Below are 17,748 nucleotides of genomic sequence, written 5' to 3' on the forward strand. Positions count from 1 at the left end.
ATATAAAACTTGTGTGTGTAAAATTTTGTGTATGTGTTTTAGAACCGCTTAGCCACCCACCTGTAATTTTAAGAGGAAGCAAAACGAAGACTTTGATTATTCTGGCTTGATTAATAAATGACAAACACACTCTTACGATAGTGTCACATCAGCATGGGCTTAGTGTTCCACACTGGGATGTAACATCATGTCGAAGCATTGTAAACAGCACATTTGTCTTTGTCAACTGCAGCTTTTATTTTTCACTACATGTTTGCATGGCTTTGCACAACACTTGGATATTACCCTTGCACAGCGGAAAAAAAAATGGAAGACCCACTTGGTGTTGAGGACGTACCTTGTCAACAAAGGGATGATCCATGAAGTCTGGACCACCAATGCTGAGGTTGAGAACATTGATTTTCTTGAGAATGGCATAGTTGAAGGCATCGAGGAACCAGGATGTGTACGAAACCTGAGCAAGAGATACAAGATGGAAAAGACATGACATTACAGCTGGAATGATTGTGAAGAGTTGACAGGTGGTGAAAACAATGATTTCTTACTCCAAATATACACGCTATCCACTGAATTTATGATAACTGATGAACAGTTCATTCCTCAATTATCTTTCAAAAACATCAGATTTGGTATGACCAAATTTAATATTGGTGGATTGTAATATTTGGATATATTACACTATTACTTTATCAATTGGGGAATCCTGGGAATAAAGGTCAGACTGAAAACAGTTTATAAAGGCAACTTTTCTGACCTGGTACACTTATTCTGCTACCTGCACAATCGTTTGGTTCACTCTTTATAAATCTTTGTTATATGGACTCAGTCTTTAAGCTGTTGAAACAATTTGTTTTTAATTTGAAATCTGTTGGGAAGATTCCTGCTTCAGCATACTGGGAACATTATCAAGTTAACTTTATCAGTGTACTTACAGTGAAGAAAATGATGACTGTACTCAAATCAACATGTTTGTGTAAAAAAGCGGCAGAAAGAGCAGAAATAGTTTAAAATTGTTCTAAAAAATAATGATGTTTAACTTACTTGATTATTGGTAAATACCCTGAATACATAGAGATCAGCATCTGGGGCAAATCCAAGACATTCTTTTGTACTTGATATGACACCAGCTACAAACGTACCGTGGCCAAGACCATCGTCCAGCGTCTTTTCATTGGTCCAATTTGTTCTCTCTTTCATCTTCTTGAAGTGGGGGTGGTTCTCGTTGAGACCCGTGTCAAAGACGGCTACTTTGATTCCTAGACCTGTATGGCATGAGATGGTAGGTGTGATGTAGCATGCAGGTTACAGTCCCATGTGAAGTTATCAACACAACTTGCCTTCTCCATCAGTAAGGGTGTATTTTTGAATACAAGCTTAAATAGCAATTTCTGTCTCTGTTATCCTCATGAATGAAGCTAACTTTCACATACTAGACATATTAACCAGGGACTCATATATAGTTTTAATACACTGATGGTATGGAGTTTGAAGATATGGCCCTATAGTCTGTTCACCCTTATTTCCTGTAAACAGAACCACAATCACCAGCAATAGATTTGGGGCAAATCATGGTGAAAAAAGGGTTAAATTACTAATTCTGGGACAAAGTCACCAGTTATCTGACCAGTTGTGTTCATTGGTTTTGATGGAATTATACTTTTTCCTTTCCTTGATTGATGTATATGAGTGTGCATGTTAGTGTGTATGTGTGCATGCGCATGTGCGCATGTATGTGTGTGTGTGTGTGTGTGTGTGTGTGTGTGTGTGTGTGTGTGTATCTTCATCTAAACAGTATGTACATGAGAGGAGGGATGGAGTAATATGTACTGTACTGTGTACATGTCTGCATGCTTCCCATATCTATGTATCGACATAGGATAATACTAAACATCACAGCCTGTCAGTGTGTGTTCAAAGTGTACACCTACCAGTGAATCCCATATCCCAGAGTACATCTGCCTGCAGAGCATTGGTAATCTGTCTAGGAATGGCCCGCAGTAATCGTCTGCTGGTGTACCGACCAGTGGAATGCCAAAATGCTGTGCCCTACAAAAATAACACCATACATGTGTCATTTGTGTCCGGTAATAAACAGTGCAGTAAAAACTTGACAACAGCATACAGAGATGGCATGTAATTTGTCAATCATTTCATGAAATGCCTTTATAGTTATATTTTCCGCATGTCTCTTGCCCTGAGAGTTTTGGCAGACCTGAAAAACAGCACGACAACTGTTCATTTTTATAGAGTATGCATGTTATCAGAGGCATTCCTGAATGAAGAATACAAAAAGATTCATAATACCAGGGACAATATTCAATATTATAATATACCTTTATCAATACTAGTGAATATTGTGACGTCATAACCTTAGATTATTACTGATAACATATAATGTTATCCAGAATTTTGGCCACATATGTTTATCGACATCTAAAAATTCACTGGCATTGCCAAATACTATAATATCTCAAGCAAACTTTGCACTCCATAATGTACTCAGCTTTGCCTGATACATTATGTCGTGCAAAGTTTGCTTGAGTCCATTTTTGGCTGGGAGGGCAGGGGGTACATTATTGCTCATGGCTTGGCATGAACACAATATTTATCAGCCTTGAAATTATTTTCACATTGACACCAATATTGAAATATGGCAGCAAAATCGTCCACTATTCACAAATATTTTGATCATAATTTTGAGGATTTGCAAATTATTGGAAGTGTAATACAGTAATGATGATAGCTTATGTACTTTTACTTTCAAATCCCAGATGAAACAAGACAACAAAACACTGAAAAATGATTCATAATTAAGTTTTCATTAATTTTCTGAATGTGACAAATATTGAAATTTGTAAAATTTGCAAAATTGCATCAGTGATACTTTAAACAGTTTTTTGTTGTTTCACCCACAATTTAGTGTATTTAGATATATTAACATAAAAAGGAAAATGTTAATATGGTGTCTTTACCGTAATATGAAACACTGTACAAGACCCTGATGGAAGGACACAAAACCTGTAAATATGTTTGTAATTTCACATGTTGGTTCTCATGTATTTGCTGTGACTTTGCTTGACTTACCAATGCTAAACTTGCCCTTTTCAGAGGTTTCAGAGGTCTGGAAGACTGCCATTTTTGTTCCCAGCAATCTCTGCTCTTGTTGCAAGGCTTGAATTCACTTGGTGAGTCTTCAGCCTTGTCGTCTGCAATAAAGTACACAAGTCAACATCGATGCCAGCCCATAGTAGGGTAGGAAGTGCCTCAGGATCAAATACAGGGACTCTCAAATTTTTACAATACCTTTCTGGGCTACCACTTGTGTGGGCTCATTTTCAAGCTTGTGGAATAAATAAACATTTCTGAGTCTTGTTTTTGTGAAAACCAAACATTTAATTTTTCTCCACTTAGTTAACACTAGGATTGGCAGGCATTTTGAATTTCAAGTATTAATGGTAAATGTTATGTAATTTATTACTCAAGTACCAAAATTTGCATGGTGACCCAGATTTCTTTTCTTGATTTTGAAAGAGAACAGTGTGAAATTTCCCTGAGGAAAATTTGGGTTATTTACAGTACAATAGAGCTGTTTGCAAATGACATCATTTTTCTCTCATTAATATGCAAAAATAATTATTTGTCCACATTTTTAGAAAACACTTTCAAAAATTACACATACAGAGCCATGAAAATACAATTTAGTAGCTGACTGCTGGCGTAAAAATGAAAAATAAAAGACATGCTAATGGCTCGGACTACAAGCTGCAAGAACAGCCATGCATGCAACAGTTACAAAATTTGTCTGTATTTGTCTGTTTTTAGTGTCCGATGTCACATGCAGCTATGTTTAGAAACAAACCTATAACTATGAACAGCCCTATTATGAGTGAAAATGGAGTATCTAATACCAGATGGCAGAAAGGAAAGCAAATCCCAGAGATGCCAACGGATCTTTTGAAACACCATACCTGCAACATACTGGAGTTTTCTGGTAACCCTCCTCTGAGGCGTTATTCCTTTCACAAATGGATGATTTTTTAATGCTTCTATTCCGTCCTGAGTGTGTTCCTGAATCTGTGAAGTATCAGGAAAATGTCAGGATTTGCTTGACGTTCAGACTGAATATGGTGTTCTGAACCATTGTGATAAAGTCAAACGACATTGTGATGCATTTTGCTACCATGGATGTAAATTTTGACCAATCAAAGGCCTTCTTTCAATGATCCCTGGTGTACCTGAGGATCACTTGGCCATATCCTTCCTATGGTAGGCATCAGTACTAGGCTGAAGATGCCTTTAATGGTGAATAAATACATATACCCCCTAAAATAGTGTTAAATTGTACTGTGGCTTATTAGCCTAGCATTCTTCAGTTTACAATCAACTCTTCCAAGATTCATCGCAAGAAACAGTTGAATTTTCTATGGTTGCGGAACATTATAAAAGACCAACTGCAGCTGCAGTATTACACTGAACACACAGTATCTACAAGGTACTGTTGCCAAACTAGACCAGAGATGTTCAGTGTCATTCCATAACTTTCTAGGCAAAATATCAAACACTCTTCGTGACAGCATAGTGAGTGTTACACAACTTTTATTTTCACTTCATGGAATTATTTATCAACTTTTTTTTCACAAAGTCAAACTTCGAGGAAAATTTCATTTATATTCTGACTGTTACTGGGTACTGAACAGATGACAGAATATTGGACATTTGAAGATCCCTGAAAACGTAAATATTGTAAATGTGATTTTTACAGGCTAAAGCTGCTTTCACAGACCAAGCCAAGTGGGTGAAAATATGCATGGTTTTGGCTTGATGCCACTTTTTACTCACTTGGCAGATGGGAAAGTGATACTGTCTAGCAGGAAAATGTGGACATTTACACTTTGTAATGTAATTCACTGCACAGTATTTAATAGAGCAATAGTACCTTTCCAGATTTGACACCACTTAGAGTGTAGGGACTAATAAACTATACAGTGCCCTATACTGAAATAAATTGTTTGATGGAGTAAACTGTGGCACGTTGTATTTTGCCATCAAGACATGTGACTCTATAGCAGAGGTCAGGTTTTAATTTACATGTCATCTGTAGGCCATGTGGTCTTGTGATTGGGGGCACGCAATGTAACATTTAGATTATACTTTGTGCTTGGTGCCACGTCTCATCTCGGGCTGGTAACGAGCTGCAATGTTTGCTAAAAAGTCAGGGATTTTTCAAATCAATCTTCTGTCTGTCAAGTGACTGCAGTTAACAGCTTTCAGACAGAATTAAAATGAAGGGGTCAAACAGTCAATGAAGTTGCATACCAAACTAAACAAACCTCAAAACACCACGTGATACAATCCATTTCTCTTGGTAGTTTGAATACCATTACACCATCACAGTCTGTTGCTTATAAAATTGGCCAATTTTTTTTTTCATATTCATATTTATATTTTGTAACATTTTTAGGAGCAACTAGGGCTAGAGTATCAACAATAATAAGCCTTTGCCAACAGAGGAATATAAAAAGCACAAATCCCATCATTTTGTTTTGTTTACACTGTGTGTCAAAGCAACATACCTCCGTCGTTTGCTGCATAGAGTCATTTGTTTGGCTCAAAACTGCATCAGTTGATACTTGTGAGTTTTTTAACTAAAACATTGACTATTCAATGGGAGATTAGGGGGATTGATTGGGGGGCTTTGGGTGGGTGGATAGTTCCGTAGAACTTGAGGAGCAATGTTCGTGTGATTTCCTGCAGGGTGATGTGAATGGGGTGTACAAATTCTTCCAGGTCTTTGTTCGCAATGGGGTCTACTATGAAGCTTCAGTACGTCATTTTCTGTTTTCACCCAGAATGCACTCCTCTTGGCGCTTTTCCCACAATTTCCTAACAACACGGCTTTGCTGCTATGTTGTTGGTGTCGAATTTACACAGAGATTCCTTGTGATTGTCTATAATAAAGCATTTGCGAAAGGAGCCCAAAACAATCACAAGTGGCTGATCTAAAATGAGTCATAAACATTTAGCCTGGCATTGCACACACCTATGCATTATCCTATCTCACAACAAGCAAGATCATAAAATTTGATATCAGACTGAGAATCTGAAAATGTTCCTTGTAATTATCTGAACAGAACTTTGTGCTGCCTCAGTCACTGTACAGAATTCCTTTGTTTAAAAACATGCACTGCACGTAGTAAGACTAAGCTGCAGTGTTGGGACATATCAATATATATCAATAAATTTATCAATATTTATCAATAATTATCAATTAATTTTTAAAAAAGCTTTTCTCTAATTGATACAGAAACTAAAGTTACAACCATTAATAGCAGAGTGCTTCTACAAATGAAGTGTGAAAATACCATAAAATATTAAGAAGAAATTACATTAATTTTCACTTTTCATTTCAACCAGAAAGCTTTGCAATTGAAGCATCCTGACAGTGATAGTAGGTGTACAAGTAAGACCATCGTGGTAAAATTAGTGAATGAGGTTGTTCTGTTCGACCACCTGTTTTGCCCATACGCACATCAGTCATTCAATCAACTTCCTTTCAACTTCAGCTTTTATTGAGAACATTTGCATATTTTTTTAGCAATAATCTGACAGTTACCGTCCTTGACCTACAATCTATGTACACAGTAAAGTTCAAGCTGGCAAATGCCACTGTTTCTGAGAAAACTAAGTGGATTAACATACATACAGATATACACACATATACACATACTGATAGACAGACAGATGACAGTCACTGGACAGCTTCTACCCCTATAGCTTCTTTTGCCATATTTTACAGTGTATATACAGCAACTGGCAGCTAAAAATGAAAGAATTGTGACAGACATGCTGGTACTTGCATGGGACTCACAGCTTGAAACCTTTAAATTTTTTTCTAATTTTACTTTTTTTAAGGAAAAATTTTGTTGCTGGTAGATTTTTGAATTGAAATACACAAACATATCTTAGATATTTACACTGGGCTTGTTTCTTAGCTTTGATATATTGATTGATGTTTACCCACCCTAGTCAAATACATAAACACTGGCTTTGGATATTAACACAAACATGGAGACATATTATTATCACAGGTAAAATCCAAATTTTGCCCCTCACTGTCCAAAATTGCCTGGACAATAAAATTGTGTAGGATTTTCAGTACAGTAGAAATGCTAGGCTCACTCTCAACAAAATTTGGGACACTGTGAAAAAAGAGGACTGAATGTTCATACATTGTTCATTTAAGGTTATTCACAAATACCCGGGATTTACGTTCAAATACATCGTGCAGCAGAGGTATTGTCTGAGACTAAACGCGCCTAAGATGTATGAGAACATAAGTCTCAGTATTTTGTGAATAACTGTAATACGCACCTTTTTAGTCAAATATTACCCAAAAAAAGTTGAAATTATAGCGTTTTGAGGATGCCTGTAACATACATGTACTCTGTCACACAATTTTAAGTAGACTGGGAACGTTCGTGCATTCAGTGCATCAACCGAGCCCAAACTACGAACTTTAATCTGCGCAGTGCATTTCATGTGGTAGAAACTGCAGTTCAGCAGAATAGTTACACTCAAATTCATAGGTTTTGGACTGGCCAGTATTAATTGTGTGAAATACTGAATGTTTAGGAGTACATTTTTCGTGAAATATGTAAAATCTTCTCTTGTCGTTCCTTGTGTTGCCGTAAAGGTGTTATGAGGTCAAAGGTCAAACAGCATCCAATACCACCTCCATGTACACTTATTGCACTCTGCATCTTCTGATACGGAAACTTACTATATTTCAAAAATCCATACATTACAGATGCAGGTGTATAATAATACGCGTTATTATCCCGTAAACTATGTACATGTAGTAAAGCTAATTTGTACAACATGTTATAGCATCAATCACTTTTGCAAATATCTACATTGTATGATACTTTTATAACGATTTACATGACCTTTTTAAAAATCATGGTTCGGGTCCCATAAATGTTCTTCAATAGATTCTGAAAACATTTTGACTGATACACAGAGAAACACCTACGGCATTGAAAGTCATAATGACTCGATACAAATGAAAGAATAATTGCTATGGAAAGCGGCAGTGTACCGGAACACACATCTAATTACATTGTTTCACTTGCCAATTTACAGATTCTAATCATCAGTAATTATATCAAAATTGGATTTGAAACTCATCATTGTCTGGCACACCATATCACCAGAAGACATTTCCTCCTGGCTGCTTGCCATCAAGTAATTATCAGTCACAGAGTGATTTTTTTCTCTGGATGTTATTAATCCATTTCCATCAAGGGCTTCAAAAGACAAGGTGGCTCACAGGAGGCCTTCCTTTTAGCATTATGTACAGCGTATTAGGGAGTCTACACCTTGAAGTCAATGAAAATGAAGAAACTTCATGACAGGAAATACATCCGATCCACCTGTAGGATTGAACTTTAGATGTTTCTAAATGATTGTATTTGTAGATGAGAAGTAAAGATTTGAAATCTCTACAGTGGTCAAGGGGATCTGCTCTGATGCACAAAATGCACAAACTCACTTCTGTCAACATCTGCATTTACCTTAAACATCATAGAATTATGTTGATTTCAAAAAAAAATAGTGACACAGTGAAGGGCAAGTGTTTTGTATACAAGTAAGAAATGTCCTGAGTTTGCATAGAAACATTGCAATTGATGTCACCATCTGGGATTGAGATAGAAAGCGAGAGAGAAAAATTTTGTTTAACCCTTTGAGTGCCAAAGTCAAGTTTTTTGTCCCCTTTATAAAATAAACCCCAGTCAGATTTTTTGCCAAATTTTGAGAAAAAATGTAGCCAATGAAATGTGATGACTGTTTGGTCCAAAATTATGGAAAAAAATACGCAAAAATTCATAAAAATTGGTAAAATTTTGCACTAAAATTTTGACGGGAAAAAATTACAGCGCTCAAAGGGTTAAAATAACTTCCGTTTATGCTACTGCTGCAGCTAGAGTATCTCAGATATTTTATATCAATAGTATGTACTGAAAGAAATTAACCCAAAAATAAACAAACAAACAACACGTAAGACTAAGATCTAAAAAGCGTCGGATCACAGAAATGTAGAGAAACAGCAGTAAAATCAACAAGAGTGTGATCAATTCATGTAAGTTGGTAGGAAAAAATGTAGTAGTACCAGTTGGTCCAGATGACAATACAGATTGGGTTCAAAGAATTCATCAGGGGTAGCGAGGTTACGTACTCTTCTTGGGCACCCCTTGATTAAGTGAGAGTACCGTATAAAGATTATGTCTAAGTTTTACAAGGATTGCTGAACTTACCTGTACAACTTCAAAGTCACTTGGGTAGTCACTGGCAGGGTTGTCCCTGGGAAGGATCTGCCAAGAAACCACACCCGAGTTCTTCAAGGCTGACTCTACATAGCTGCTCCTGGCCTTGCTGGAGTAGTAGTCATGAAATGCTACGATATATTCTGCAAGGGACATAAAGAGAGTTACAGAGGGGTTACAGAGTGTTATGTCTGGGGCAGTGGTATAGAGCTAGCAGGTAGCCATTGATTAGGATCACTTTACAGACTTTCTGAAGGACAACACTTCACAACAGACGTGAGGAGAATAAGTTTCAGCTTTACACCTTCGGCACTTTTGCATTTCACTTGGGTATAAGGAGCTATTTTTCTTCTACCTGTCAGTTCAGTGTACGATGGTACAGTAGTTTTACGTACACTTTATCAAATCACATGTAACAAGACCAGACAAGAGTAAACATTAAACACTTGCTACATGTACTACTTGAAAATTTGATTCATAGAAAATTACAAGTGAAGAAGGACCTGTCATCACTGACACTGAGAAAAGTTACCATAGAAGGTGACCATCAATAGAACAGAGAAAACGGTTGTATAAATTGCATGTAAATTCAAGAGAGCACAATCTATCTGCAATTTGTGTTTGAAGCAGAGAAACAGATCATCATAACTGTTTGTAATTATACACATCTACATTAAATTACCCTCTATTTTGAATATTGCTTCATTTTCAATCCATAAATGTATCATACATGAAAATAATTTGAATGAAAAAGACACTGCCCTGTCAAATATTTGATTTTCATATTTCACACTCTATATTGTACTTTTTCGCATTCTTTCACTCTGTCAGTATGTTTGAGTTAAGCCAGTCCTATAAAGGGCCAGTGGCTGTAACTTTGATGATTTTTTTTTCACATTTTTGTTTTAATGTCAACAAGAGTTTCTTGTTCTATTCTCATTCAACTTGTCAACTCAGCCTGTACATGTGTAGACTGCATTGTTATTGTTGACAAGTGAATTCTGGTCCGGACTAGAATTAAACTGTGAACAATAACGGTGGATTTTAGTATTCTTACATGCATAGACGTTGTGTTGACACGCTAAATCGAGGCGTTTCAATCATACTTTTTGGAGAAGAACATGAAAGTGTGGCTGACACAGAAAACAAAAATCATCAAAATTACAAAAGGTTACAGCCACTAGCCATTTAATCAGTAAATGACCTAGAATCACTTCTTGTCTTGCAGCATACATGTATTCTTATAATTAAGCATTGTGGCTGTGATATGCAAATATGTCGGTACTTCAGTAGTTTTGTCTTTTTGACAAAAGAGTTTCTCTGCATTGGACATACAGTTACAGACCAATGCCTGCATCACCATAAAAGCCTTGAATGATATAATTGAATTCATCTTTATACTAAACCGCTGTGTAAATTTATTCAACTTCACCATCCTTTACCGACAATGGATAAATGAGCTGGACTTAATTAATTTGGCTATTTGGCCCTGTAGCCATGCCTATCCTTCCCTGGGGAAGTGTCTCCCGTCACACACACATATGGTATGATTGTATGATTGCCAGAATTGATATAAATCTTTTCTCCAAAAGGGCAGTGTAGATGATATTTCGCAGATGGTTTAACCCTATAGTCTATTCATACTGTAATATAGTCTATTCATACTGTAATATTGATAGGTTTTTTTTGCATTTCAAGATGTTTTATTGGTAACACCAGCCGTAAAGAATGGTTATAGTTACTGGTTACAGTATGGTTACTGTAAATCCTCTTTCTCTCTAGTTGTATTTATTTCTATGGTTTGTCTATGGAGGCTGGTAGAAAGAGGATTAACTGTTACAGTACCTGTCACGAAGGTGTTACAGTAGAGCTCTACATTTTCATTAATCAATTGGTATTACTCACGCTGAATCCATTTATTGAAATGTCTAGACCTGTAACTCATCCTTTTCCCAACGAATTTCATCCTCTAAGTGGTAGTTGTACTTTTATATAATAACTTTGATTTGTAGCAGATACACAGCAAATGAGGGTTTTGTGTTATTAATATTGATAGCTTCATCCTAACAGTAAATACTACACTGTCTTGATCCCTACGATAGCATACACAGGGTTCTCAAAAAATTTTGAAGTAGGCGGAAAATTCAGAAAAGTAGGCGGTTAGCTTCTGTGTGCAACCAGGTTCCCGGGGCGGGCGGGGGGGGGGGGGGGGGGGGGGGACAGTACTGAGCAATTTCATGCATATACAGTGTATAAAAGGCTGTTCCAACATACACACGGGGGGGGGGGGTTTCAGGGAGGGGATGCCCTCCCTTTGTGCAAGAAATTTTAAAATTTGAAGACATTTTGTAGTAATTTCATGCATTTTGTACTGTATGAAAGACCATTTCAGCATGAGAGTGTTAAGGATTATATTTAAATTTGAAGACATTTCTGAGTAATTTTATGCATTCTTATACAGTGTAAAAAAGGCTATTTAAACATACACACAGGGGAGGGTTTCCCCCGTCCCTGTGGGCAAGAAAATTTTAATTTTGAAGACATTTTGGAGTAATTTTATGCATTGTACAGTATTAAAGACCATTTCAGCATACAGAATAATCATTATCATTGCCAATTACAACATGTTTTCAAGGGATAAAGTTTTAAAAAAGTCAGAAAAATTAATTTGATATCACTCTGGCCTGTCAACTGCATTCAGTTGACAAGGATAGCAAAATTTCACCAGACTGTTGTGTAGAATTATATTTAGCTCATGACTTGAACAAACATTTTGAAATACATCATAGAATAGGGCCTAGGGTTTTCACAACCCAGATAACGATCCGCTAGAATCCTGACCAGCCTGGCTGTACAAAGTGTTTTACTGATTTAAATAGACTTGATTGAAGATACAGTAAAATAAAAGAGTTTATTCAATTCAATGAATTATAGGAACACAATTTTCAGTGATTTTAATTCACTGTACTAATTTCACAATAAAACGAATCCGCGAGCTGATTATTGAATTTTGCTGATGTTGAATATAATTGAAAAAGAGAGCTAAATTTCAGTGTTCATGTTTGATAAAACCTCAAACTAACGACACTGAACGCAAGCCTGTACTACACCGTGTGTGTACAAAGCACCGGTAGTCAATAGACGATTTTCCGCTGATTGCGAGATCTTGCGAGACTTTAATACATGCCCGTAGAAACAGGTTTCCAGCTTAGTAATACAAGTCAAACTTTGTATGAACTAGAAAAAGTGCAGAACTGAGCAAAGGTTGCAACTTCATATATTTTATGCAGTGTTTAACGTAATTAGCGACTTGTCCTGTTTTACGCAGTTTGTCCTGTGTTGCGAGAACGCGTCCACTGCGAACCACATATTCTCGCGATATCTCGGAATGTCACGCGCGGTTCGGAACATGGTCAATTGTAACACCAGTACACACAACGCCATATCGGTCGACCTGAAATTTGACACTGTGATCGACGTAGCGACGTAGCGAAAAGTGAGACCAAGTAATTTTTTGTTTATTTAGATTTGACCTAAACCTCCCAAAACCAACAGACAAAGTCAGAAAATCAAAGTTTTCAAGCGTCGACTTTCTCTTCAGCGATGCACACAACCACGGCCCCTCCACAAAATGCGATGTCGATCGACTTGAGTTGAATATTGACATCGTGATCGACCATGGATAGATTGACGTGGCGTTTCGAAAGTATGAAAAATGAGACTCAGTAACTTGTGGTCGCTTTAGATTTGATCAAAACCTACAAAACCCATCAGACTAGGCCCTACTCTTACGCAGAAAACCAAAGCTCTCAAGCGTCAACTTTCTCTTCCGGGTTTGAGCGAAACAAAAGTCGGCTTCATTCGGAAATGGTCGGCTATTCGCGGGCATAACGTAATTGTATGTTAGACCAATTTTCGGCTATACCCGATGTGAATGTCGGAATAATTCGGGCTGTGATCGGGCGAGCGAGGTTGCCCTCGAGAGCGATTCCCAGTGTATAGTACAACACGTTCGCTGATTGCGGTACTACAGTGATAGCAACAAGTTCACCGCGTAAATTGCTAGTAGACTACATATAGCCACATCGGCACTTCTGAAATATAATCTGCGGCTTGCAAGACCACCAAAAAAATCTAATTATTGTTATCAAAACCAGAATTTCCGGGCCTGAGAGCGAAACAGTGCTGAAAAGTAGCCGGCCAAAATACGAAAGTAGCCGGTCAATTTGGCCGGCATCCGGCTAAAAATGAACACGCTGATACATGTACATGTACACATGATTATGGCATTGAACATAACATAATTACAGTAATGTGGGTCCTTTCACCCAGGTGTTGTTTTCAAATTATAACATTTGATTTTTTTATGATTCCTGAAGTCTGGGATCTAACATTTCTAAAAACCCTGAGTGCAATGACGTTTCTACCAGGCTGACAAATAAAATACTTTTTTCAATCAAAGCTTATGGTAATTGTATGGCGTTATGTTGTAACAATATCATACAAGAGTTATTATGAGAAAAATGAGTTGATATGGTCAATTTTTATTTAAAACCTTTAGGTATAGCAGAATACCTTTCTGGACAAGGTGATATGTTGCATGTAGTTAAATGTGGTAGGAAGTCCCCTTTTATGGTACATAAACTTTGCTGCCCTAACTCTGTATTTCTCAGTCTCATCTGGCAGTCAGTGCTTATTACAAAGATCAGACAAGACAGTTGCCACGGTGATCACAGATTAAAGAGGCCACGAGAAGCGGTGTGAATGCCAACATGTATTTCTCTATCTATCTATCATCTGACGAGGTACATCAGATGCAAAGAGCGTGAGAATGCACATGTACATGTAATTATCTACAGTACATTCATATTATGCAGTGCAGAGCGCGGAGGTCAAAGGTTGCCAGATTACAGCAAAAGCCAAAGGTTATCATATCTGGTGGTACTGTACATATATCTCAGGTTTTAAACTTTTTTATTTGCATTCAATGCACATTTCCTAAGAATAATATTGCTGGCCTATTGTAAAATATACAGGCAGTCAGATTCCATTTACTGGTACAATCCTACAGGCAAATTGATTTCATTACGGTTTCTTTACATCAGTAATGATACCATACAATTATTACTAGCATTTAATATCTAATATAATAGCATTTGGTGATGAAATGGTCATGCAAAAAAAATAAAAAACAAAAAAAAACACTATCTTATTTTTCCCTTCCAATTCTGTTTTAAAGTTCAGAAGTAAGGATTTAGCTTTTGGCATTTTAAACAGCCAACATAGTGAAGTGCTCGGTGTGTCATTTAGGTTAAATTCCCTGTTAGCTTTTAACTGGTGTAGGTTACGCAGACATTTACAGATGTCAGCATCGGAGATGGGATCTGCTTTCCTTGCTCTGACACATACGCAAATTGAGACAAATTACTTTGGATTCAGGACAGTTGGTGCAATATACAACCCCTGACAAGATGACCTTTGACACCAGGTCCACACATTAAAAGGGTAGTAGATGAACTTACAGTGTGTGGATACAAAGATTGGCATAAATCAACGGAAACCGTAAAGTAAATACGTGTGGTTAAATATAATTCATGATCTTTTGTGTCTTACTGGCGACAACGAGGGTGTTGTAAAAACTGTGACATTCATTCATTTTGCTTGAACTTTTTCACAGAATTAATATAATGAATATAATGTACCATGTTTGCATGGTAGTGCACACATATGATACTGTCCTGGTGTGTCTTTGTTTGAGGCAGGACGATTTATTTCCGGAATAATAATGACTGTTGGAGAATTCTGTCAAAATATATTTAAAAAAATTCTGAGACAGATGTGAAATAAAAAAAACAAGAGTATGGCTTTTCTCATATGAAAAATTTTCATTCATAATGTCTGAAATAGCCTCATTTGGTACACATATGAAAAAAAGAATTTCTGGGTAGCGGAACTATCGCGGACACCATGGGATCTGAACTTGTATTCAAACAAACAGTTTAACCCTTTTCCTGCCAAGTCCATATTTCACCACAGGTCAAGATGGTTAAAACTAATCACACACAATGTATTACATATGATGTATTTTAACATAATACTGTACATTTGAAGGCTGTTGAAAACATAATACTGTAAAGTTGATTTTTTTTGGACAAAAGATGCTATAACATACCAAGCCAAGTGGGTGAAAATACGTCATGTTTTGGCTCAATACCGCTTTTTTACTGACTTGGCTGATGAGGAAGTGATACAGTTATTACTGTCTGGCAGGAAAAGGGTTAAATAATATTGCTGTTTGGAAAGAGCTTTGCAAATTTGTATGTACCCTGACTCATAGGGATACACGGATGATGGATGGTATACGGATCTGTTTTCTCTGTCACACATGTGGGAGCCTCGGAGGGGATGTTGTACCGGAAGGTTGGATATTGCATTTTCTGATCGTATTTTTAACCCAAACCACGATAACACAAATCATATTCAGAGCCAAAACGGTCTCAGATGGATAGATACAGAAAACGAAAAATGAAGAAAAATCAACGAAGTGTGTATACGTATTTTGCCAAATGACATGTGGACATGAAAATGCTGTCGTGATGACACTGCATGGAACGGGAACACTCACACAAAGACAAAGTGTTCTCCATTCAAATAGATGTTTGCTTGGCTGAATGGGTTAAACTGTAATTTACTTACATGACACATCTTGTGAATACAAAAACGACATGGCCTACTATGTACGTACTTTAGTCAGTTTTCAGGTATTCATTGATCAGCTTAATAACTGTAATTTTGGTTGAATTGTTTAGTTGTGTGGAAAAATGGCATGTATATGTGGGTGGACTCCACGATAGGATTTCATACAATCATTGCATTTCATTTTCATTGGATGGTCTATAAAATAGGACTTTCATAACTCTGATTTATTTTAAGGACATATTGAGGCAATAATATCTCAGATTTAACACGTATAAGCTTTTATAACTATAAATGCATTACATATATGTATGTGCACCTTGTTACGATTCATTGTATTAATTGCACAATCTTTACACATTATATTGAATACAGTTTAAGCGTATTTGTAATTGTAGTAAGACCTAACCGAAGTATTATAGGTCCAAAGTAGTTCTATTAGTATAACTGAATCCCCATGCCATATGAAGCAGTCACGTATTTCTATTCAGAAAGTTTACGTCCAATTGATGAGATTTGTCAGATTTTCACAGCCTTACATATTGCGAGTAGCTGTGAGTTGAATGATCAATGGAAAACCATTACAAGTGATGTGTAGACTAAATAGCCCGGATTTGGCTGCTCAACATTTTTTGTCCCACTACTTTTTCATCTTACTTGGAAACATTGTTTACGAATACTGATGTTACTAATTGCAAATTCACTTCAGTTTCTCTGCTTGAACCTTCATCCCACCAAGGTCATATTTCACCATCAGGTCAAGTTTGTTTATACTAGTAGCAGTGAAGCACAATATGTCCCATATGGTGCATTCAAACAAAAACAGGAACATTTGAAGGCCCCTGTACACATAGATACTGTAAACATTGTTTTTTTTTACTAAAGCTGCTCTAACACACTGAGACACATGGTTGAAAATACATATGGTTTTCGATCAATACCGCTTTTTCCTGACTTTAGATAGGGATGTGATACTGTATGGCAGGAAAAGGGTCAAAGTCCTTTCTCTATACTTTCCCAGACAGCGTACATCCCTTGTGCCTTGGGAATCAGCTTCATTACGTTACTGTGGGTAGCTTCAAGTAATTTTCTAAGTATCCCTGGAAACTGGTATTTTCAACTCTGATATTGTTTGGTATCACTGAATAAAGGACCTAATGAAATGATAGTATCTTATTACAAGCATAACATGCATTAGCACTAATGGTAGACTGTCCTCTAGTTGATTGGCCTTTCTTAGCAGTAGTTATTGGCATTGCGTTCACCCTACCATCTGCGCAACAGCCTACCACTGACGCGACAGTCTGCTGAACTTTACTACTGAAATTTATTCTGTTTTGATATTTACATGCCCACAGACTCGGTGCGTCAAGTCTACGTTGTTTGGTAAACACAGTCCCTCCACCAGAAAGAACTGTGGGGTAAATAAAATCTGGAACACTGGAGGCAGACAGTGTGTGTGTTCTGGCTCTTTGTTGTGGTAGACAGCAGCAATGGTTGCTTTTGTTCTGTTCACTGATATGATAAACACACTGCCGTTGTACCAGTTGTCCTTGCCCACAGCATGCTATGAACAGAAAAGATCATGATTTTGTACATGTGTACTGCAAGTTATGCAACGGTATTACTAAACATGTTGACTTTGACGCAACACTCAGCCGACATAACATAATGACATGTTTTGCAGGTTTTAACCGCATTACTTTATTTCCTGATGGAAGAAGGAAAA

The 17,748-nt window shown here is 37.0% G+C and overlaps 1 protein-coding gene across 1 annotated transcript in view; it reads right to left on the reverse strand.

Moving 5' to 3' along the window:
- The window catches only part of LOC139147781 (membrane-bound transcription factor site-1 protease-like), a 44,112-nt gene that overhangs the window by 21,581 nt on the left and 4,783 nt on the right, over positions 1–17,748 (reverse strand). The window contains exons 3-8 of the mRNA XM_070718985.1: positions 9,315–9,466; positions 3,969–4,074; positions 3,085–3,206; positions 1,929–2,046; positions 1,042–1,262; positions 338–454 (exon numbers count right to left, since the gene is read on the reverse strand). Of these exons, the coding sequence (XP_070575086.1) occupies positions 338–454; positions 1,042–1,262; positions 1,929–2,046; positions 3,085–3,206; positions 3,969–4,074; positions 9,315–9,466 (836 nt within the window). The remainder of the gene's footprint in view (positions 1–337; positions 455–1,041; positions 1,263–1,928; positions 2,047–3,084; positions 3,207–3,968; positions 4,075–9,314; positions 9,467–17,748) is intronic.

This window comes from Ptychodera flava, chromosome 13, assembly GCF_041260155.1.
Source record: "Ptychodera flava strain L36383 chromosome 13, AS_Pfla_20210202, whole genome shotgun sequence".
Classification (NCBI taxonomy): domain Eukaryota; kingdom Metazoa; phylum Hemichordata; class Enteropneusta; family Ptychoderidae; genus Ptychodera; species Ptychodera flava.